We start from the raw sequence: 22,906 nt of genomic DNA on the forward strand, positions 1-22,906 counted from the left end.
TGGTGACAATTTGTGTACTTTATTTTTATCTTAGCATTTCTACTGCCAAGCTATGAGTCCCGTACAGCTAACGAAGAATACAATTAAGTCATAAGTCCTAAACCAGAATTCTCCATCTCGACCAGGACGATGAATTTGCAAGTTGGTTATTCGTAAACAACAAATGGTATTTTCAAAAAAACCTATCCAACAATACCACGAGCCACATTGCAATACCAGGTAGATACTTTAAACATATTTCCAAAAAACTTAGTTGCATGCCAGAGCTGGAACACTGCATGGTATATTTGCGTCTTTTTATGATCCGTTATGATTTGCAATCAATGAGACAAAGTTAATTCAAGCTCAACGAAGATTTCTATGTCTTTTTTGCATGTACCATATTCATGGGATTTTCAGGCGATTTCATCCAATCTTTTTTAAGTAACTGTTTCAGTTGTGATAATCGCATGTTGGGGTTTTCTTGTTTTAGCCTTGGAAGTTCACGTTCCTCAAAAGCGCTGTAGGCAGCTTTCATCCTCTTTTCTGGGTGTCTGTCCACCGGTGTGCCGCCAACATTCAACACGGCTATAGCATCTTCCACAGAGCGGGCTTCCACAGCTCCTTCAGCCGCCATCAGTGCTGCCATCTGTTGATTTGGGTTTTCTTCAAGAGGTTCGGCAGTCTCCTCCTCTTTCTTTTGAGTTTTAGCTGCAGCTAAAGCAGCGGCCGCGGCTTTCCTTTCACGTTCCGCTTGAATCTCTGCTACTGTCTTCTTTGCACGAACACTGCCACTTTGCTTTGGTAATTCACTTTCCTCTGCCTTAAGAGCTTCTTGGTTAGCGGCCTTGCGCTCTGCTGCTTCAAGGCGTTTGCGGTCTTTATCATCCTAGGGTTGAAAATCATAACATTAAGTAACTTCACGTGAATACTGAAAATCACAAACAAAAATAAGATATTTAATTATAAATATGTCCAAGGCTTTGTTATTGAAGACTATTTAAGCAATAGAGCACTTTTTCCGTGTTTACATAGCCTCATCTAAACACGAGGAGGGTTGGGAGAATTCGAGATAGTTATGCAAACCCTCGACTACGTCTCGTGTTTGCATAACTTTCGAGAATTCTCCCAGCCCCCGAGTGTTTAGATGAGGCTATGTAAACATGGAAAAAGTGCTCTGTTGCTTTTATAAAATAATTCTCAAAAATACGCGCGAATATGAAACGTCACAAGCGTTTTTACATACTCTCACCTAAACACACCTATCGACCAATGAGAGCGCGCGCAGTAGCTCAGTTATTTTATAAATTAGCGTAACGGTAAAATTTAGGATTAATTTCATTAGTAAGACAGTGAACTTTTCCATTAGGCTTACACAACTTTGTAAAGGGTTAATAAACTGATGGCAGGATTAAGTTTAAGCAGGTAATTTTTATTTCAGAATGTTGACAGAACAAGTTAAAAAGGATCTATTTTCTGAAACAACACATTTTCCAAAACTCAGAATTTAGTCATTTCATGTTCTTGTTTTGAAGACCACCACAAAAGCAAGATGGTGTTTTCAGGGTAATGTTTTGAATATTTGACACATTTCTTTTGGTTGAATTAATGGAAAATTACATCTGACAAGGTTTTTGGCAATCGAAAAGGTAAAATTGGCGATCTTCTGGATTTTGAGTTTTTTAGGTTGGTATCTCTATAGTAACACTGGGGTCAAGCAAGGTTGTTTGATGGTACCGTTTTTGTTTCTACTTGCAATTGACTGGATCATGAAGGAAACAACAAGAGAACAGCGAAATGGGATCCAATGGAAATTGGGGGAACAACTCGAGGATTTGGAGTTTGCAGACGACATCTCTCTGGTGTCAAGTAACAACCAACAAATGCAGGACAAAACAGCACAGTTAACAGCTAATTCCATCAAGCTAGGCCTGCGTCCTAATGTGAGCAAGACCAAGGTTATGAAAGTCAACTGTACAAACAGCAGACCAGTCAAAACGAGGGATACCATCTTGGAGGAGGTAACATCTTTTGTCTCTCTAGGCAGTGTAGTCAGCATTGACGGGGGTTCCGATGAAGCCATCAAGGTCAGGATAAACAAAGCCAGAGTAGCTTTCAACATGTTGAGGAAAGTGTGGTCCTTCCAAGTCATCCTAAGGAGAACCAAATTTAGAATTTTTAACACCAATGTGAAAGCAATCCTCCTCTATGGTTCAGAAACTTGGAGATCAACTAAGTGAATGACCCAGAAATTACAGTCCTTCATCAACAAGTGCCTCAGACGAATTTTAAAAATCAGTTGGACAGACAGAGATGCTGTGGGAAAGAGCAGGCGAGGAACCAATCGAGAATCAGATATTAAGGAGAAAGTGGAGGTGGATAGGTCACACTTTAAGGAAACTGGCTGACAGCTTCACCAGGCAGGTGCTATGCTGGAACCTTCAGGGCAAGAGGAAGAGGGGTCGCCCAAGGAACTCCTGGAGAAGGGATGTGGAGTCTGAAATGAGGAAGTGGGCCACACCTGGAACACGGTAGGAAGGCTTGCCCAGGACAGAAGCCGATGGAGAACTGAACTGGTCAATGGCCTATGCTCCAGCTGGAGCTAAGGGGCAAATCATCATCATCATCATCTTTATAGTAAGAAACACATCCACCCACTAATACAGACAATCCTCTCTTTGCAGAGTGGGACAAACAACCAACTTGTTTTGGTTTAATTTTTTTCCTCTGGATCTGGGAGATTTGATGACCCATACAGGAGACTGGGAGATTTGGTCTGCATCCAGGAGACACCTGGATAATCTGGGAGAATTGGCATAGATGCTTACAAAGTTTGTCAACACAAAAACTTGTACAAATGAGACTGAGACTGAGCATACCGTATTCCTCCAACTAGTGCCTCCCCTCAAATAAGTGCCCCTCCTATCAGCCAAAATTGAAAACAAGTGCCACCCCTCAAATAAGCGCCCCCTCCCCTCCCCCTGTTTTATGGAAGAGTATTGAGATAACACAGGATGTATAGTTTTGGTCATCTTCAATCACAAGCAAGTGATTATTGACTCATTCGAGCACTGCAAATTGACTGTTGTAACAGATGGTGGTGAAGATTTGCTCGATCATTGCCTAAAGCTCAACAAACCTTATGCAGCAGGTATAGACCAGCTTAAGAGGTTATATTATGCAGTTCTTCATGAGAGACAGGATCCTTCTGAGACTTCCGAGGGTCTGACACATACATATATTAACCCTGGTCATAATCCTGATCACGTCTGACCAAACTTTGGGAAAAATTAAATAAGCGCCCCCCTCAATTAAGCACCTCCCTCAACTAAGCAACCCCCTTCTTCTCCTAAATTTGAAATAAGCACCCCAGGTGCTAATTCAAGAATTTACAGTATAAAAAATCAAATGCTTCATCCAACAAGCAAATTTATTCAAGTGAGCTTCTTAGCATTCAGTCTGGATCATGTGTATTTAATATACCAGTTACTCGAGTATCAGTCAATATCAATAGCCAAGTATAGGTTGATATATTGACCAATATTCGATTGACATGTTGACTGACACTTGGTCAATATGTCGATCAACATTCTGCTGATATGTTGGATGATATCAGTTGCCTCTTGACTGACACACATGTTGACCAAAGTTACCCACCAACACTTGGCCAATACTCTACTGATAGTTGGCAGACACTTAACAATCACTTGATTGGAGTCTTGTGCCATAACTATGTGAAAGGTGCAATTATTTATTACCTGTTCAGTGCTTGTTCAGAGTTCATGCTGCCTTGTCATATCACATTATAATTCAAAATAATGACCATTTAAGCAATAATATAAAGTGTTAGCTGTATCCTCACTCTATCCCAATTTGGGTGCAGGCAGGTTAGGAAGAGGAACTGACATTTCAGACTATTTCAGGAAAAATAACAGCTAACAAATGTACATACCACCAACATTTGGCCAATGTAACACAGTCAGTCTGCCAATATGCTGCTGATAGCTGATTGTAACACAGCAGGCAAGGTGTCAACCAACTGTCAACGGAAAGACTGACCAAATGCCAATTGATCGACAGTGACGACTGATTGTCTCCACTGAGAAATGATTGAAATGGTGAATGAGTACCAGTCAACATATCAATTGAGTATGGGCTGATATGTTGAATGACACTCGTCCCGACTGATACATGGCCAACAAGTGCCTTGAGTACACATGATCCATCAGTTCTGTGACAAATTATAAGCTTAAGCTCATCTGTCTAGGTGTGATTGACTGAAATTTTTCTCATTTCTACCAGCCATCAACGCCAGATTTGAATTTTAAATATAGCCAAATAGCAAAACCTTATATATTTACAAGTACTTGCTTAGACATCAAGTTCCTTAATAAGTGTACATTATATTAATCTTCCGTGTTTAATTCACAGCCATTACACTCCAACTCCCCGTTCAAAACTGACGTCTAACACTTCTTCTACAATGTGTATGAACCAAATTGGTATCAAATCTTCGCGTTTTAATTCAAAATGTTGCAATAAACGTCTAACTACACAAACCTTTCTTTGCTGTTTCCTCAAGACATGTTTATCGTTATCTTCCCATAATTTATCCTCTTCTTCCTTCTGTTTTTTCTCCCTCTCGGCTACTTTTACTGCTTCCCTTCGTGCACGGGTTTCTTCAGCTTTTGTGTTTACTCCTTTAAACTTTTTAGGCATCCTAAACTATAAAGACGTATTTTCTTTTCCAGTAAACCTTCCTCTTTTCATTTCTCTCAGCAGTTCACTGAACAACTTAGCAGCCTGGCCTTACGAGGCAAGATGGCGGTCCAAGGACCAAAATTCTCTCATCTAAAAGTGATTACTAGGGACAGGCTAGTGGAAATTCTGGAATCGGCAAGTTGATCATCAAATGAGTTTGTGTTTCAAATTTAGGTGGAAGGAGTTTTAATGGTTAAAAGCTGATACAACAACTTTAAATGTTGTTCCTCACACAGGATCCGGAGACGTTCGCATTGTTCATATTTTCCTGTTATTGTTAATTTTGACAGTAACTAACTCAGTTTGTTGCTAACATGGCATATATTCAAACGTATAACATATATTTGTGACAGCTGCAGATGGAACATTTGTGAGAATGTTTAGATAAATTAACCACAGAATTTTAGAAGAAACTTACACAAACTTTTTGATCATATGACTTAGTCTTCAGCAAAATGCAACTGTCGATGTCATCCGTCATGTATAATTAATCCCTGACTTTTTCTGTTCACGAAAAAAAAAAACTACTAACAGCAAAAATTCGTGATACTGTTTCTCATGACTTAACAAAAGTCTTCATATGATATCGAGAGGTCATTGGAAATTCTGAGATGGGTGGGACAGGGGGATGACGAACTTTTAATATTAGCATGGAATTTTCAGAGAGGGGGGGGGGGGGGGCGGAGAAGGGTGGAGGGTGGATATTTTCTAGAACAGCACAGCATCAACTTCCTTTTTGTGTTAGTTAATAATATTTTTATCTTATAATTCACCTGCAGGTTCCAGAAATTAAGGACCTTGTGATTGATCCTCAGCTTATGAAACCTTTGGACCATTTTACAGGAGCTTCATTCCTAAAGGTGACCACTAAAAGTTTGAATTATCATAATTCAGCCCAGGATAGCTGTCAATCCAACTGTGACTTAAAATCACCTGGAATACCAATGTAATAAAATATTACCCCCTAAAACTCTTCAACCTCTCAAAGCTGTAGGGAGGAAAGGGGGATGATAAGACTCCTTATATAGTACTCAGTGTATATATAATTTCCCCTAAAGAGTGAGCGATCACGAAACAGGCTTTTCGGGATGAAAGTGTAGTTTTTTCTATTTTCAATATATAATTTAAGAATATATAGATTAGACCGGGTTGATCAAAGCCCAATAACCAGCTTAACCCAGGATAAGCGAGAATTTTGATTTGAGTTTTGTAGCTTTGCGGTGAGGTTTTCTGTTTATATTGTTTGGCCTTCTGTTTTGAGTTTGAATAACCTCAAACTACACAAAACATAAGCAGTGAAAAACATTTTTATATGAGAACAATTTATACTTTGGTTAACCTTTAATCCTGGGTCAGCGTTAACTGGCTTCCAAAGTACATACCTCTTACTAACCAAGTTTGAGGTCTGTACTGCAAGTTACGGACCAAGGTTTTTCGCCTTCGATTTATGGCCCAAGTGCAAAGCACGGGGGTCATAAATTGAAGGGGAAAAAATGAGGATCCGTAACTTACAGTATGGACTGAGAAGACGAGGTTAGTAAGATATTTATTATATCTCTGCTGTGTGCCTGATGGGTTCAGAAACGATTTCTATTCATGCGGACTTGGAAAGGCTTCAAATTTCCAACGCACCTCGAAAGCAAAACAAGTCAGTTGTTAGCATGCTTTATTACACAATTTAGAGTATAGGAAAGTTTTAAACTTTCACTTGCTATGAAAGTTGAGAACACTTGGTGATAAATACAAAACAGTTTGGCAACAAAACCAACTTTAAATTTTAGTGGGCCGTACAGGAGAGTACAGCCCACTAAATTGACCAATCACAGTGCATGTACTAACACTAACACTAACACTAACTGAGAGATATAATAAAAGGTCCTGATTACCACAAGTTAAACTTGCTTGAGTCCACAATCCAATTTAGACCCTGTTCTTGGTCAGTGGTCAACTTTAAAAAAACCATGTGACCTTGATGAGCTCTAAATCTGAGCCCGCAATACAGTCATGTGATACTGGTCAGAGGATACCTTGTTTTGACAGGTGTCGATAAACCTTAACATGGATGTCCAATATTTAAGATGTATGCTGTAAACCAAGGCTGCATGACTTGGTACGTGTAGTATGGCCGCCGTCACTGGGCACACACGCCTGCGATCCATGTGGATGCCTCTAGCCATGTTGACCATGAAAAAAGAGTTCCATAGTTTTATATTTCTATGTATGCTTGTGATTCTGTTACTATAGTTACGGTGCTCCACTATAAACCCACTTGTAAAGAATTCTTCGTTGCTTAATGCATTATCATCATTTTTTGTCCCACTAATTCTCAGTTGTTGTTTTAAGTCCATCAATATTAATGAGTACCTCAAATAGTTTGTAACTAAACTTCATCATTTGTTTAGGGAGGTTTGTGCTGTTTTTGGCTAATTTCTCTAATCCATGAAACAAACTGTCTAAATGACTACAAATCTCTCAGAATGACCATCTGGAGTGACCCTCTACCAGTTCATAAGGTCATAACTCAGTTATATTTAATATCTTTTTCATACTAATGTGGGGTGTGTTTGGCAGGAGCATGGTGTTAATAAGATATTTAAATTGGAAAATGATCGTCTTGATGCTGGTGGTGACAAGTGAGTGAATACATAAGATTAAAAAAGCTAGACCTATTAAGTGTTTAATTAAAAGTAAATAGTGGTAATTTTGGTGAATGAATTTGTTTTGAGAATAAGCTAACATGTAAAATATATTATCATCTAGTGAAAAAGAGTCTGGTATACATTGTCAAAATCGGAATCCCAAGATATCTACAGTGTATCTTGTCTTAACCTGTGTAGTTTGTTCACTTTAGATAAACACTCCTTTTACAATTTTTTACCTGTGAGGGAGGTGGTGGCATTGGGTTAGTGGGGGAAGGGGAGGGTGGAAGAAACTTACACCATGTCTACAAGAGAAGATTTTAGGTTGGAACTTTTCAAGGGTTCTTTGGAGTTTGAACATTCCGGATGATTACCCTGCAATTTTGACTTGGGAGTCCTCCAGGCTTGGGTACAGGTGTGAATAGTTAGTTGTCAATGCTGGAAATTTGTCAAAAGTGACAACATATTGAGCATATCAGTTAAGTTAATAATAGTCAAACATTGCAAAATTTAGAATATATTTCTAATATGCAATCTTACATGCGAGGAAGATCATTCTCAATTTGATTAACCTATTGATTCCTGTGCCGGCCATAACTGGCCATGACGTCATCACCTTTGACTAAAAATTGGCATATGATTATCTCTACTGAAGTTCTGCCGAAGGAAGAGATCTTTCCAATGATACCCAGATCACTGTGATGGGGTCTAGTGGGCGGAGAGAGTGAATGGAGCCTGAAATATGCATGAAAATGTTCGGAAATTTGAGTGGAAAATTCGGAGCAAAATTTCCTTTGGGTACAGTTGGCTACTCCATGGTAAGTATTGCCCATCTCAATGATAATTTCTCTGGAATTTTTCAATGGGAAGCAAGCCCAGTAGAAGGTCAATCACTGCAGCAAAAAGATAAGAGAAGGAGAAAAAGGAAAGGCAAAAAAAAAAAAAAAAAGACAAAAAGCCTAAAAACTGGGTCACTTTCTCGTCCAAAAGAAATTTTGATTTCTGGGCATGCCCGAGCAAAAATGTCATAAAGCGTGATGCTAGTGGAAAGAAAGGCATTCCTTTTTGAGTAGATTGCAGCTAATTTGGCCCATATCCAGGCTGAAAAATGTCCAAAATGTCCGAAAAATGTGTTTTTGGCAAAAAGCTCCGGGAGTCAATAGGTTAAACATAATAACTTTAAACCAGTATCCTATTGAGTTTTTTCAGACTAACTCTGGTGAACCTTTATATCCATCAGGAGAATCTATTTGTTGAGGCCAGAGTTATTGTCAACCAAATTTGTGGCCGGTGGGTAGAGGTCAACTGTAACATTTAATTTCTTGGAAGGAATTTCATTTGTAAAAAGAGTACTTACAGTGTAGCAGAAACAATGATTACTGTCATTTAACCTTAAATTTATGACATGTATTCTAATCTGTCAATTTCAGTATATGTAATTCTGATGAATTCTTTTCTGTTCCTTGTCAGATCATATTAACAAAGACAAAATGAGTGGGAGAAGCAGGTCTTATAAAGTTGTATTTGTTCCAAAAAGGGTTTGTAGCATGTGGATTGTAATGATAATCATTGATGCACACTTTCTCTGTTTTATGTACATGTAACTGTTTGATTAGCAGAGCTAATGGTTGGCTTAGCTGCTATGATGTCAGACAAAAGCATTGAGAACAGGGCTCAGTTTAAGGCAGGCTTTGACATCTGACTGGGTTAATAATTTTAAATCTAAGCACTTGTCAAACCGCCCTTTGTTCCACCAGGAACGTGATGGCCTAACTAACTAAAAATGTTTGTCAAACTGTTTACCATTGTTAAATAATTTGTTTTTGCAGTTGTATTCCTGTGAGATGATTTTAGAGCAGGAGGGAGTCTATGGAGGTAATTAAACATGACCCTAACCCTAACTGTAAAGATGACATTAATATTAATTGTTATGCAATCAAATTACATCCAACTAGCCAAGGCCATAATTATGTTAAGGTTACCGTAAACCTTCGCGGGTGTCCTTAGTGAAAAAAATATTACCACACTGTCTTAAAGACAACCACTACAAATTATATATCAATGCAAAGGTTATAGAATGCTCTATTCGGTAAAAATTGTTTTGCCTCAATTTTTTTTAATCATAAGGCGAGCGCGACCTAAAAGCGTGAAACGACCGACGTTCCATTGAGCGAATTGATCGGGTATCAAACTCTACCGCATCAACAAAGCTACTGCATTATATCATTCACGAGGCATCAATCATCAAAACCGTGTGGGGGATTTGCGTTTTTCAAAATTGATCTCCTGCAATGGCCTTCGCGGTAAAACGTGTTGCTGTATTTTTGGACATCAAACTTGACAGAAATTTTCCAAAACAACCAATAGGAATATCGACAAACCCTCACACGGTTTTGATGATTGATGCCTCGTGAATGATATAATGCAGTAGCTTTGTTGATGCGGTCGAGTTTGATACCCGATAAAGTCGCTCAATGGAACGTTGGTCGTTTCGCGCTTTTAGGTCGCGCTCGCCTTATGATTAAAAAAAATTGAGGCAAAACAATTTTTATCAAATAGAGCATTCTATAACCTTTGCATTGATATATAATTTGTAGTGGTTGTCTCTAAGACAGCGTGGTAATATTTTTTTTCGCTAAGGACACCCGCGAAGGTTTACGGTAACCTTAAATTTTGCTTTTTTCATACATCTGTATAATTTATGCAAAGGTCTTACATTTTGTAATCCTTTAATGTTAGGAATTGTGTAACATTATATGATGCTGGTTCCTGTGGGGTTAAGTATTAGTGTTTAAACTCATCACAAATAGATGAGCTTGGGAACTGGTGCCTGAAAGGTTAGCAGGAAGCAGAAGCCATAAGCAGAAGGGGAGGTATCCATGGCAACCCTGGAAGCGGGAAACACCCCCAAAAGCAGCTGCTAACTGGCACCATCACCCTGAATGAATCAGTGGAAACAACTTACCTGACCCATAGTTACCTAGAAACCAGCAACCAAGAGGGAGGGACGGGAAGGGGCGAGAATCCACAAAGATTCGCCAAAATGCAGAGCAAATGATCCGCAATGATCAGCTGGCAGTACAGTACGTGCAATGCAATGTGACACAACAGCCCTGCAAATCTCCAGAGGGCCGCCCTGTAAGTCACGTACTGTAAAAGGGGAAACCGCTAACTGCATTGGTTTGAGTCTAACTTAGCCTAAATCATATTTAGCCACATTAAATTTACCTAACCAGTACTCATCCGTACAGTTGAGTGGGAGGAGGAACTACATCTTGAGTTAATTAAGCGTAAATGTAAATGGTTTGTATGTGTCTTGCCCAGGAACACATTGTCAATATGACCCAGGCCAACTAGGGCTCAAACCTGGTCTTTTCGACTTGAAGTCTAGCATCCAATCTATGGTACTGCTGTAGTACCTCCCACAGTTCGATAGGTAAATTATTATTTTTTTGGATTTCAGACATATCTTTTGATGAATTTCAACTGGAGTTTATTCCACTGGATGAAGATGTGTTGACTCTGGAGTTGCCAGGCTTTCTAAAAGATTATTTTTTGGTAAGTAAACTTGTCTATTAAATAAAAAGAAAATGGTGCTTATGTTAACATAAGTCATTAACCAAAAAAGTTCGGGAGAATTAGAGAGTTTTTGTAACCTAAGCTACAGGCAAGAATTTATGTCAAATGCCTCTGAGCTGAGTGCTAATAAAATTTTCTGCCAGTTGAAATTAAATCAATAGTTGTTGTAAAGGTCTTACAGCCTCAGTACTTGACTAACCGAAAATTTACCCGTTCCTTATAAGCAAATGGGATGTTATATTTCAGGATGGGGATCAAATGTCTCTGTCTTTTGTGGCTCGTTCTCTTGTGACTTTACAGCAGCTGTATGGTACAATCCCAAGGGTATATGGATTAGGAAACTGTGCCAAGGTATATTACATAATATTATAAGTATTCTCTAAATTCCAAGATATTAAAGAACAAAATACATTACATTATCCCAAAGCTTGACAAAGGATATTTTATAGTGTTTTGCAAAGCCAGAAAGCAACACTTAGTGTGTGCATTTGAGGTTAAAGAGTGTTTCAACCCTAGGAACTGGATTGGAGAGACATAGAGCACAATACAGATACTCTGGCTAGCCTTATACCTGGACTTCTCAGTTTAGAAATTCCAATACACAAACTATTAGGCCGCTCCATCTGAGACTCAATTTATGTTCTGGGTCTCACTTGATGTTATGATAAAGAGTTAATTAAAAGTGGGTTTGGTGAGACTGTACAAGAAGTAAATTAAAACTTTTTATGTCTAACTCAGTCAGTAAGTAATTTTTGTTTTACTTGAAGCGTTACTAATTGAAAAAAAAAAGGAAATTCCTCGTTTAATTAGTGTTCAAACTACTCTTAGCCAATATAATATCTAAGCCATACATAGAATACTGGCAAGTACACACTGAACATGGGCAACCAGCCCAGGGAGGGGGGGGACTCCCATATAAAAAGGATGTGGTGCCTGTCATACCTTTTAGGGCTCAAAAAAAAAAATGGTTTTGGTACGTCTTGGGGTGTTCATCCTCAAAACGTCCACAGCAGGAACTTTTACAGTACCTTTTAGGCTATTGAGCCGAAAAAAAAATGTTAGGAAATAATGTGTTGTTTCAGAATTGGAACTTCTTTAATAGGGGTATGCCACGCCCACAAAACAGGATCTTGGTACCTCTTAAGGGTTCTTTTCAAAAAATTCAGATGAGCTACCTGTCCCTTTAATATGGGAGTGCCCCCCCCCCCCTGGGCACCCAGTACAGACAGTATGTTTTCTTCCTTTCTTAGTTTACAACATGGAGAATTTATAGAAATGAATAATAAGGCTTAAGGATTGAAGGGGGTCCTAATAGATGTCAATAAACTTAATGTTTAGTTAATTTATTTTAATAATTTCTAGATGGTTGGAGAGCTAATTAAGAACACATTAGCAGAGGAAGGAGAGTACAAACCTGTTGATGGACCTGAGATAGGTTCACTCATCCTCATTGACAGAAGTAAGTAAAGTATAAAATTTATGTCACTAAATATAACCATTTATAATTAAATCACACTAGAGTGCAATGAAGTTGATGCTGGTTTGATCAAACCATGCACCAAATGCAGAGCAGATTGGATATGCCAAATAGCTCACTTATAAGCATTAGAAAGATGTACACAATATTTTGAGTGAAATAATATTGACTAATTATTCCTTGATTGAGTGATGCAGATGTCAGGCCTTCATGTGGAGTGCACTGCTCATATCAGTCTAGGTATATATAATATATAGATTTAGCCAAGCCTAAAAGCGGAGCTCTTGATTGCAATAACTGACGATAAAGGAAAAAGAGAATTATTTTTTCTTCAATAAGAAACTCAAAAAATGATCAATTGTGAGCAATTGTAATATTATTGTTCAGTGTGTGGTTTTGATATTTTTTCCAGTTAAATTTTAACAAACCATACCCAACATGCCTAACCAAGATTGTAGAAATTATGTAGTATGCAATATATCAGGGACTTTCCAAGAGATGATTGTACAAGGAATGTGTCAGAAGAAAAGTCAACAGCGCACCAGGGGTCAATTTTGTGCCAAAATTTTGCCTTTGCGAGTACTCCTTCCTTCTCCCCCAAGAGAAATAACGTGACTTCAGCTTGTGATCCAATCGGTAAACCAGTAACTGGTCAGCGGTCAACTTAAAAAAACACGCAACCTCGATGAGCTCTAAACCTGAGCCTGCGATATAGTCACGTGATACTGGTCAGTGGATAGCTTGTTGTGACAGCTGTCAATTAATAATAGTGAGGGTGCCCAAAATCAAAGATGTCGCTATGGTAATGGTGCTACTTTCTTAGTTTTCAAGGTATTGTCGTATGGGCATATAGACGGACGGACGTACGCACGGACAGTCACGTGACAACCAAAAATTTCAGATTAATGGGTTACCAAATTTTTGTAAGGTATGGGGCTCCGCTTGTGCACCTTTGGCGTGCAGGAGCTCCACTAAAATTTTGGTCAGTTAAATGCATGGTCTGGTTGACTGTATAGTCATTTTGTTTGATACTGAGTGCACAGGGTCATGACATAGGACATATTACATTTTGTTAGCTTTACTTTACAAACTTAGATAATAGACTGTGGATGCTTGTTATTTATGTACCATAGCCCAATGCAAACCTTCATCACAAGAAAGTTTAGGAGAATTTGAATTCAAAGTGTGTAAAACTGTAAGGGTTTCCTAAACATTCATTTTTCTTTTGCAAAAGAAAGCAGCCTTTCTGATCTTCGATGTGTGTATCTCTTATACACTATAAACAGGTGTAGACTTTGTTACTCCACTCTGTTCTCAAGTCACCTATGCTGGAGTTGTTGATGACACATTTGGCATTAGGAGTGGTAAGTTGTTTGACTGTTCATTTTATCTTGTCCAAACAAAAAGGCAAGCTTGCAAACAAAGAACTGGTATTTCAGGAAGTGACACAAAGGAGAACTAAAGCTAACATCAAGTGATTTATTGTCATTGATTCTTATTATCAACACAGAGTTGCCTTTAGTTAATCAATCACATTGGAAACTTGGGCTGCTTGTGTTTAGCCAAATTATAATATTTTCCACTCTATTTTCTGAAGTATATTACCGTAGTTATCTAAAATGAATTTTTTTGTATGTTTTCCTAAAGGTGTGGTTGAGTTTGGTACAGAAGTCACTGGAAAAGACCAGAAAACTAAGATGCTATTGAATGACCAAGACAGGGTAAGACATACTTTGACTAAGGCAATGTTATCAGTAGTTATTTATTTAGCTTTGTAATGCTTGCAACATTGCAAAGTTAACTCTGTATTGCCTGGTTTATATGGTGCAAATTGCTATACTTTAAAGGTAATATATCTTGAAAGTAAATAAATGGAGCAATCAGGGTATCACACATGGCACACTATTACAAGTATATTCAAGTTTATTTCCACACATACTTTTTTTTAAGATTACTACTTGTTCATTTGAGTTTTATTTTTTGTTATTGTTTGGGTAATTCCTAATTTGGGTCCAAAAACTTACTTTTCTGTTTTCTGCGAAGGTTTTCTGTGACACCAGGGATCGTCATTTTTCAAATGTGTTCGGTTATCTCAGTCAAAAGGCAAAGGATGTTCAGTCTGGATATGATGTGAGTATAAAAGCTATGCAAATGCATATCTGAGTTCAACAACTGCGCTCTTCTTGAACGATCTCGTCCTTGACCTTGGGTGCGATATTGATGTTTCTAGCATCTTGTTCTAATGGAAATGTTTGTTTTTACAGAAACGACAACACCTGTCAACTGTGAGTGACATGAGGCAGTTTGTGTCTGATGAACTGAGAGGGCTGCGAGAACAACACAAAGGACTGACTATACGTATGTTGCTATATCATTATTGAGATAATAAATATAGTTATGAAGCATCCAAACCATCATTGAGCAATGGCTTGAAGTCCAGCAGAACTATTCCTTTTTTTGAGTATCTTTGCTTTGTTTTTCATTTTATTTTAAAATTATAATAGTTTCTTAATTTATAACCTATTTAACACCCACAGCACAACTTGTTTGCCACAAAATTATGTAAAGATATGCTTTCAAATCCTGTTGAATTGTATAATTTGTAGCTAACTGTTTATCTGTGCATCTGCTAGATATTGGTGCTTGTGAGGTGGTGCTTAAAACAAAGACCAAGGAGAACTTTGAACGACGACTTCGAGCTGAGCACAGTATGTTTCACACTGCAATTGATTGTTGCACTGTCATTTGATTGATTGACTGATAGTGTACATTTATAGGGTGTTGATATACTGAGGCAGATTCCATTTCTGATGACGAAACTCTATCATCCATGTTGTAGACATGCTGGAGCTCATAGAAGATAAGGAAGATACTGATTACCTTGAAGAATGTATTATTAGACAGGTTAGTTGAGTCTGTGATATCAGAACTCATTTACTCCTGGTAACTAGCTCTCAGCAACGAAAACAGTTGTGTAGCAGTCTAACAATTCCAGTCGAAAAACATGAAACAATGGTGTATGACAAACCCAAACAGCATCTCCGTATGAGGCTACACTGTAATGTGAACCTAAAGCTATTTTTTGTGATTCTGACGTTTCTAGCTAGTGAGTTTATTGATAGGTTTGTTTTAAACAGGATGAACAGAAGATAATGTACATGTGAAACTAGATTATACGCATCTCTTAAATGTAAATAAAGGTTGTGAGGATTTACATACAGTTACATACAGTGCCAAAAACTGTGGAATTAATGTATTTATGAAACATATATCTCAACAAAAGAATTTTTTTAAATAACTTTAATTCAAGTGTAAACATGGTTGTGATGTCAATTAATATATTCGTAATCGACAGGTAAATTCATTCAAAACACTGCAACTCTTATGTTTGCTCTCTTTAACTCGTGGAGGTGAGCGGTTTCTGGAATTTATTAATTTGTATGTTTTCGTTCTTATATGCACAAAGTGCCCGACATTTTGCTTGTTTAATGTAACCGTGAAGAGGTTTAATTGAAACAAGGCTGTTCCCTTCTTGTACAGTTGTAGTGCATTTCAGCCCAAGAAACCTCGAAAATAAATTTCTTTAAAGTAACTTTGTTTTTTAAACTTCCTTATTTCTCCTTATTTCTTACAGTGTACCTTAACGTTACATGTAAGCAAATGTTTGTAGTATACGGGTTACTCGTTGGCTTTCTTTGTTTTGACTCTTACTCTTAACTTTTCAGGGATTGAAGCCAAACTGTACCATAACCTAAAACACAAGTTTCTTCAGGTACTTTGGTGGAAGAGCTTTTCCACCTTGCACGATCAAGGAGCTACATTAATCAACTTTGTTCGGCGTGAACAAGTGTGGCAGTCATGAATTTGAGATAATCTCTTTTTGTTTACCAGTTATCACAGTTAGGGTATTAGCAACGAGCGAGCAACAAGGCAAAGATGTAAAGCTTCCTTGCCTCCGATTGTCTAGAGGTTAGGGGGATCGTTCTTTTTTTTTTTTTGTTTAAGACAATAACCTTGAAGGTTACAAACATATTTCTTAAACATGTAAAAAAATGTGTTACAATTTTATCTGAGTCAGGTTTTTGCGAGCATTAGTTGTATGTAACACGTTTGATGTATAATCGCTCACAGGGTATTTGGCCCTCCAAGGTCTATGTATGTATTTTTTTTTGTTTTACATCTCTTTTGTTTTATTTTTCAGAGTTTTGGTCACGATCACATGCTCACCTTCAGTGCTCTCAAACAACTGGGACTTTACACTGAACTTGATGTAAGTTTTTCATTAATCTCCCAACACGTTTTAAGTACATGTTTGACGCATCTTCTAAAAACCTCGGGAAAAATCGAATAACAAATAGTCTTTATAAAAGTACTGCTTAAAGGGGCTCAATCACGGTATTTTGAGTTATTTTGGCCACATACAAAATTTCCTTTTAATGGTAGAAAACCTGAAAATAACAGTTTAATAAGATAGAAAAACACCAAAGAGATAATGATAAACCATAAAGGAACAAGGATGGCTAAGGAAGGAGAAGATTGACACGGATTACAAACGACGAATTTGAAGGCTAAACTTTTCAATGCCGTGACTGAGCTTCTTTAATAGCTTTCTTTTGTGTGGGCAACCACTTGGGCCTGGTACAGAGATTCGAAATTAAGATGCAAGGTTTGACTGATGGAAGTGCTAAATAAAGGATTTTCTCTCTCTGGTAAGTTAATGTACTTAGTATTTCCACTTGCTTAAATTAAAAAAATTACTGCGATGATCATTCTTCACTTTCATCTACAGCCGCAGTTCAAGTATGAATTATTTCATATATACTTCACATCATTTCACTCCTTACAGGAAGATATGAACTCAATTGATTGACCTCGCTCTTAATGTTTGGCTTCATAGCTCAGGTGGTAGGGCATCGCACCGGTATCGCGGGGGTCACGGGTTCGAATCCCGTTGAAGCCCTGATTTTTTTCAGACTTCTTCTTTCCAATTGCTTAAATTGAAAAAAAAAATAAAAAAATAAAAATAAAAAATTACTGCGATGATCATCCTTCACTTTCGTTAACTTTACACTGTTATTATTTTATTAGAAAAGAGGCACATTCAAGACTCTGAGCAAACGGTTAAACCTAGTAAGTATTCAAAACTTGTACATTTAAAACTTGTAAAATTTGTAAGGTTGACTAGAAGCGGTTACAACAGAGAGACATACAATATTCCACTGCCAAGACAGACATTGTGCAGTAAGTGCCCCAGGAATCTGTGTCACTACTTGGTTCTACTGCAATGCGGCATCTTTCAGACTTTCCACTCACGCTTCTCACAGGACCCGTCTGCTGTTTTGATTGCTATTTAGAAAAGTTTGATATAACCGCAGTAATCATATTTTAACAGGTGCCAAAGGATGTGGAGAAGGTTGACCTAAAGAAACCACAAGAGATGGCGTATGTGTTCAGTGGTGCCTACACTCCAATCTCCTGCAGGCTTGTGGAGCAGGTCAGTTCTCTATCTACACACAGTGATAAGTCAGTAGCCGGCCAATAATTACTGTTTTCGGTCAAATTTGTATAGGTAATCGTGTGCAATTAAGGATTTACAAGTGATATTTGAAAATTCTGTCAAAATTGCACGAGCCTTAAGGCAAGTGCAATTTGAAAAAATTTTTAAACTTCCCGAATAGTGTACTTCAGTTCCACTTGGGTAACACGGTAATTAGAACGAGGGAAATATACATTGCTTCGAGCTTTCACACGATTTCTCATTTATTAATGACTGGGAAGATTACGAAAGCGCGCGCATTAATTTTCACTGTCGTGCAAATTAAAAATTAACGAGAAATTGGCCTCCTCTCAGCCAATCATAAAGTAGTAATTTTCTCCGTCTTATAATAAGATGGGAGAATTGTTGTGTCGTCGCTTTGTGACTGGACAATAACAATCGGCAACTCTGGAAAACTGGTATCATGCCAAAACCAGCTTTCTTTGGTTAAAGGGGTAGACAAAGTTAACTTATAGTATCAGTTTCGATTCAAAATTTCGTTTTAATGCGATACACGATGAATTAACAGTTGAATATGGCCGGGACGTATTTAATATTGGACTTTGAAGATCTAGAATGAAACTACAGTTGAACCCCGCCTTATGGCCACCTCGTTATTACGGCTAAATTGTTGTGGCCCGTTGGTGACCGGATTAACGGGGTTCCACTGTATTTGCAAAACTCTTTATTTCTTCTTGTTTAGGTTCTGTCAATTGGAATGCCTGCTTTTGAAGAGATGGCTAGGTTATTAAGTGTCGATGTTTACTCGTCGCGAATGGCACCTTCTGCAAGATGTAAGCCAACTAATAAGCATTGTTATCTTTAAGAACCACGCAGCAAAGGAAACATTTCGTAAGCTGGTTGGGGCAAACCATATCGTTTCACTATTTGCTCCTCTCTATCTTTTGTTGTGTAATTATTTTTTTGATGTTGTCGTTAATGGATGATTGTGAAGACATCAGTTTCATCCAACAAAAGTTTGTTTTTAACTCATCTTTAATTCTTTTTCCTACAGAAGGAAGCGTGATTAACATTAGACAGTAATGTGTATTTAGGAGCTTTTCTTTATTCCTTATTTATGTATTCCCGTGTTTTTTTTTTAAGGTATGCTTTTTTTGTTTTGTACTAAAGCTTGTTTTCATTCTCCATAGATTCCAATACAAATGAACCTCCAGGATCAAAGTGTAAACTTGTAATGTTTCTTGGCGGGTGTACCTTCTCTGAAATTTCAGCGCTCAGGCTTCTGGCCACCAAGTTAGGTAGTCGCCCTATTATTTAAAGTTGAAATACGTGTCCATTTTTTTTAGGAACACAGCTAAACGGGTCCTAATCGTACTTTTCACGAGAGGGAGCTAGAGGGTTTCATAAATCTCTCTCAGTGTTCTTCAGTGATTAAATATTACATGTACCTGTAATTGTAATGTGGTATATATTAACAAGACAGTCAAAAGAAGGAAGTTAGTGCAGTTTCAGGGGAGCAAACACTGAGAGTTGCGGATGTTTTGTGTTCCTTAAAGAGCGTGAAAGACATTCCGAAATGGTTAGATGGTGTTTAGGTCACGTTGTTTTGAACGCGCCTGTACGTATTGTCGATAATTAAAACTCAAGTCCCGTCCACCCTACGCCGGAGGAAATTTAAAAACGACTATTTCACTTTGAAAACGCAGCAATCACCGGTCATTTTGGATTTGTGTTTGAGGAAAAGTAGGTCAGGGAAATCACAGGATTATCGTGACGCCATCGTTTTCGAAAAGCTCCGTTTTCAAAATGTTTTCCTTCCACACGAAAACGTTAAGCCAGTGTTTTCAAATTCCTCCGGTTTGAAGAGCGTTTTCGAAAAGCTTCCTTATCGTGACGGATTAGTGTGGACGGCAGGCCTAACCGCAGAAATAAAGCTGCGTTTTCAAATCCCTTCGGCGTAGTGTGGAGGCTGCCTCATAGTGAAAATCAACCAGAGAACTATCAAAAATTATTTAAAAAGTAACATCTCTTTTTGTATTAACTCGATCCTTTCAACAATTATTTTGAAAGTAACGAGTGAATTTCTATATTATTCTTGTTTTCCGCCGCAGGATATCGGATTATAGTCGCTACTACAGCAATTATAAATGGCACTCGACTGTTGGAGTCCTTATCTTGCTAGGCGTGGTGAATAAAATGTACTACATTACCGAGGGGCGAGGTCCCTTAAACCCTTGTGTGCTATGGAACGAAACCCTAGCAATCTGCTGTAGATATTTACATATGGTGTTTCACACACATCAGATACATTTTACTACGATTACATAGTAATCATGTTTAGACTTGGAGGACAGTAAAACTGGACCGTAGACGGATTATAGTTCTGACGGGATTATAGCAAACAGACATTCCGTTCTGGCCGTCAAGGGACATGGGGTCCCAATTTGTGGCAGGTACAAGTCGGCCGCCATTATACTCTGGAGCCACAAGCATACGGCTGAGCGAATGTCCAGAAACTACCACTCGCGGGAATTCCACGGAGTGTACGAATAAAAAGAATTTGCATACCGCCCACCCATTGATGATCTACAACGAATATGTTTTCACCTTTTGAAAAGAGACCTCAACGTAGACCGTTCTACAGCTGTACTGAACGGCTATAAAAATTGTAATAGAATAATCAATTAGGTAAGAGAAAAGAATTATGTTGTCAAAGTCATTATTAATACAAAATTTGAAACGATATGTCCATTTTTCTCCGTTATTTTCGAAAAAAAGAAAAGATTTATAAACACTCAAGAGAGTATTTCATCGCATTTCAAAACACCTCGACGTTCGTTAAAAAAACTTCACTGCGCGTCGTATTGTCAACTCTCCTAGGTGGTCTCCTTCTCCCCCAAGTGTGACCCGTTTTTCCAGTTGTGACCCCCTACTTCCGAGTGAAACCCATTTCCCCAAGTGTGACCCATTTTTCCAAGTGTGACTGTTTTTCCAACTTTGACCGACGCCTTTTTTCCAAGTGTGACCAACCCCCTTTTTTCAAGCGTGACCCCTTTTTGACAAGTGTAACCCCTCTCTTTCCAGATGTGACCCATTTTCGCAAGTATGAACCGTTTTTACAAGTGTGACCCATTTTTAAGCGATGACGTAATCGCTTTATGCTGGCGGGCATGCATTCCTTTGGATAGTGATTTCGCATAGTTTGTCGCGCTTATGTCCATGCGCTTATGTCGCGCACTTTTTATCCCCCTGTGGAAGCGAAATGCACTCTGGGAGTTCCTTTGCTGCTTTCCTTTACCGTTTGTAGGTTCAGCGGAGTGCTTTTAATTGGAGCTTTTAAAAGAAGATTTAGCTGTGGATTTTGGTTTAAACAGTATCGGATAAATTTGCGTTCACGGGCAAACTCATAATAAGAACATGTCCTTCATACATACAAGTTTAGATAGACAAGTAAGTCGCACAGGCGATAGGTGAAGGCTTTGGAGCTTTCCTTTGCCGTTTGTAGGATCAGCAGACTGCTTTTAATCGATATGAGTGTACAGTAAGTATACAGTTAAAACAACAAATTAATTTCCGGTGAAGTAATTAGTGTTGCCAAATATTTTTTAAAGATAATAAGGTGTCGATTTCAGAGAGAGTAACATTCCTTTGCGGGTTTCCTTTGCGGCTGTTTGTAGGATCAGCGGAGTGCTTTTAATTTCAGCTTTTAAACGAAGATTTGGGGGTTGATTTTGGTTTATACAGTGTCGGATAAAGTTGCGCTCACTGGCAAACTCGTAATAAGAACATATCGTCCATACATACAAATTTAGAAATACAAGCAAGTCGCACACGCAATAGCTGAAGGGTCTACATAAAATTTACGGATTGGTAGCGCAGTTGTACTTTTGCTAGTCTTGAACTGAATTGAATGAGCATTATATGAGCACTGAAATATATAGTTTACAGTAGTGATAATGTAGTCAGGGTACGATTCATTTGCAGTTTTCAGTTTTTTATGAAGTTTTGGAAATGTGCTGTGTTATGTTTTCTGTCAACGAAAGAGTGGTTGTGATTAAACAATCGATAATCGTTTTGTCAGGGTAAAGACAATACGAATGTTCATTGATGACAAGTATACGGTTAACAACAAATTAATTTTCTGTGAGGTAATTGGCGTTGCCAAATATCTTTAAAGATAATAAGGTGTCGATTTCCGAGAGAGAAACTTGTACTTTGCGGCTTTCCTTTGCTGTTTGTAGGATCAGCGGAGTGCTTTTAATTTCAGCTTTTAACCGAAGATTTGGGGGTGGATTTGGTTTATACAGTGTCGGATAAATTTGCGCTCACGGGCAAACTCATAATAACATATCTTCGATATATACAATTTTAGATAGACAAGCGGGTCGCACACGCGATATGACAAGTCAAGAGAAAATGATTTTCTCTTGGACAAGTATATGGTTAAAACAACAAATTAATTTCCGGTGAGGTAATTAGCTTTGCCAAATATCTTTAAAGATAATAAGGTGTTGATTTCAGAGAGAGGAACTTTTCAGCGGAGTGCTTTTTATTTGGGTTGGTACATTTCGCTTACCCCTAGCACATGGACTAACAAGATGGACCTGGTACATGAACTACTTGAATGAACCACCAATGGACTACCCTACATATAAACCCCTACAATTTCTAACCCAAAAGTTTAAGAATCAGTTTGTCTGCTCATGTTCCAATCTTCTAGGAAAAATTTTAAAACGTCATCGCTTCTGCATGCATTGCGTGCCCTTTATTCCAAGTGTAACCCCCTTTTCAAGTGTGATCCATTTTTCCAAGTGAGACCCACTGTCTATGGCGAAAGCATAATATATAGATTTAGACTTCTCTGCGATAAACCAGTGGTAGCAGGTTGAAACGTTTTAGGCGCTCATTATAGCTAAAATCGGGTAACATAAGCCGAGTCGCACGTCGTTGTACCCCTTCTATTTTTTTTTATCA

General features: G+C 38.1%; 2 protein-coding genes across 3 annotated transcripts; one reads left to right on the forward strand and one right to left on the reverse strand.

Moving 5' to 3' along the window:
* LOC110063300 (coiled-coil domain-containing protein 124-like) lies at positions 1–4,798 on the reverse strand. The gene is made up of 2 exons (XM_020770269.2): positions 4,540–4,798; positions 1–868 (listed from the first exon to the last, which is right to left on the reverse strand). Exons 1-2 carry the CDS (start codon positions 4,696–4,698, stop codon positions 359–361), a joined length of 669 nt encoding a protein of 222 aa, XP_020625928.1. The 5' UTR covers positions 4,699–4,798; the 3' UTR covers positions 1–358.
* Positions 4,792–20,677, forward strand: LOC110063299 (vacuolar protein sorting-associated protein 33B-like). 2 transcript variants are annotated; one of them, XM_020770268.2, is made up of 23 exons: positions 4,792–4,875; positions 5,520–5,600; positions 7,312–7,373; positions 8,620–8,669; positions 8,850–8,917; positions 9,209–9,254; positions 10,843–10,937; positions 11,205–11,309; positions 12,321–12,417; positions 13,722–13,799; positions 14,083–14,156; positions 14,479–14,565; positions 14,700–14,793; positions 15,069–15,143; positions 15,275–15,339; positions 15,791–15,845; positions 16,161–16,207; positions 16,637–16,705; positions 17,524–17,565; positions 17,828–17,929; positions 18,675–18,765; positions 19,123–19,230; positions 20,044–20,677. In XM_020770268.2, the coding sequence occupies exons 1-23, from the start codon at positions 4,801–4,803 to the stop codon at positions 20,112–20,114; spliced, it is 1,737 nt and encodes a 578-aa protein (XP_020625927.2). In that variant the 5' UTR covers positions 4,792–4,800; the 3' UTR covers positions 20,115–20,677. The 2 variants fall into 2 exon arrangements, with proteins under 2 accessions (XP_020625927.2, XP_089152473.1); XM_089296347.1 differs by lacking the exons at positions 15,791–15,845; positions 16,161–16,207.
* Positions 20,678–22,906: the final 2,229 nt, after the last annotated feature.

The sequence above is a fragment of the Orbicella faveolata genome, unplaced genomic scaffold (assembly GCF_042242905.1).
Source record: "Orbicella faveolata isolate gen_17 unplaced genomic scaffold, um_ofav_v1 contig_26, whole genome shotgun sequence".
NCBI classification, from domain to species: domain Eukaryota; kingdom Metazoa; phylum Cnidaria; class Anthozoa; order Scleractinia; family Merulinidae; genus Orbicella; species Orbicella faveolata.

Excerpts from the sequence above, each read along its gene's own strand:
- LOC110063300 (XM_020770269.2), bottom strand. The coding sequence starts at position 4,698 with ATGCCTAAAAAGTTTAAAGGAGTAAACACAAAAGCTGAAGAAACCCGT. Across the intron at positions 869-4,539 it reads TGAGGAAACAGCAAAGAAAG|GATGATAAAGACCGCAAACG; the intron begins GTTTGTGTAGTT and ends TTTCAACCCTAG.
- LOC110063299 (XM_020770268.2), top strand. The coding sequence starts at position 4,801 with ATGGCGGTCCAAGGACCAAAATTCTCTCATCTAAAAGTGATTACTAGG. Across the intron at positions 4,876-5,519 it reads TAGTGGAAATTCTGGAATCG|GTTCCAGAAATTAAGGACCT; the intron begins GCAAGTTGATCA and ends ATTCACCTGCAG. Across the intron at positions 8,918-9,208 it reads TTGTATTTGTTCCAAAAAGG|TTGTATTCCTGTGAGATGAT; the intron begins GTTTGTAGCATG and ends TTGTTTTTGCAG.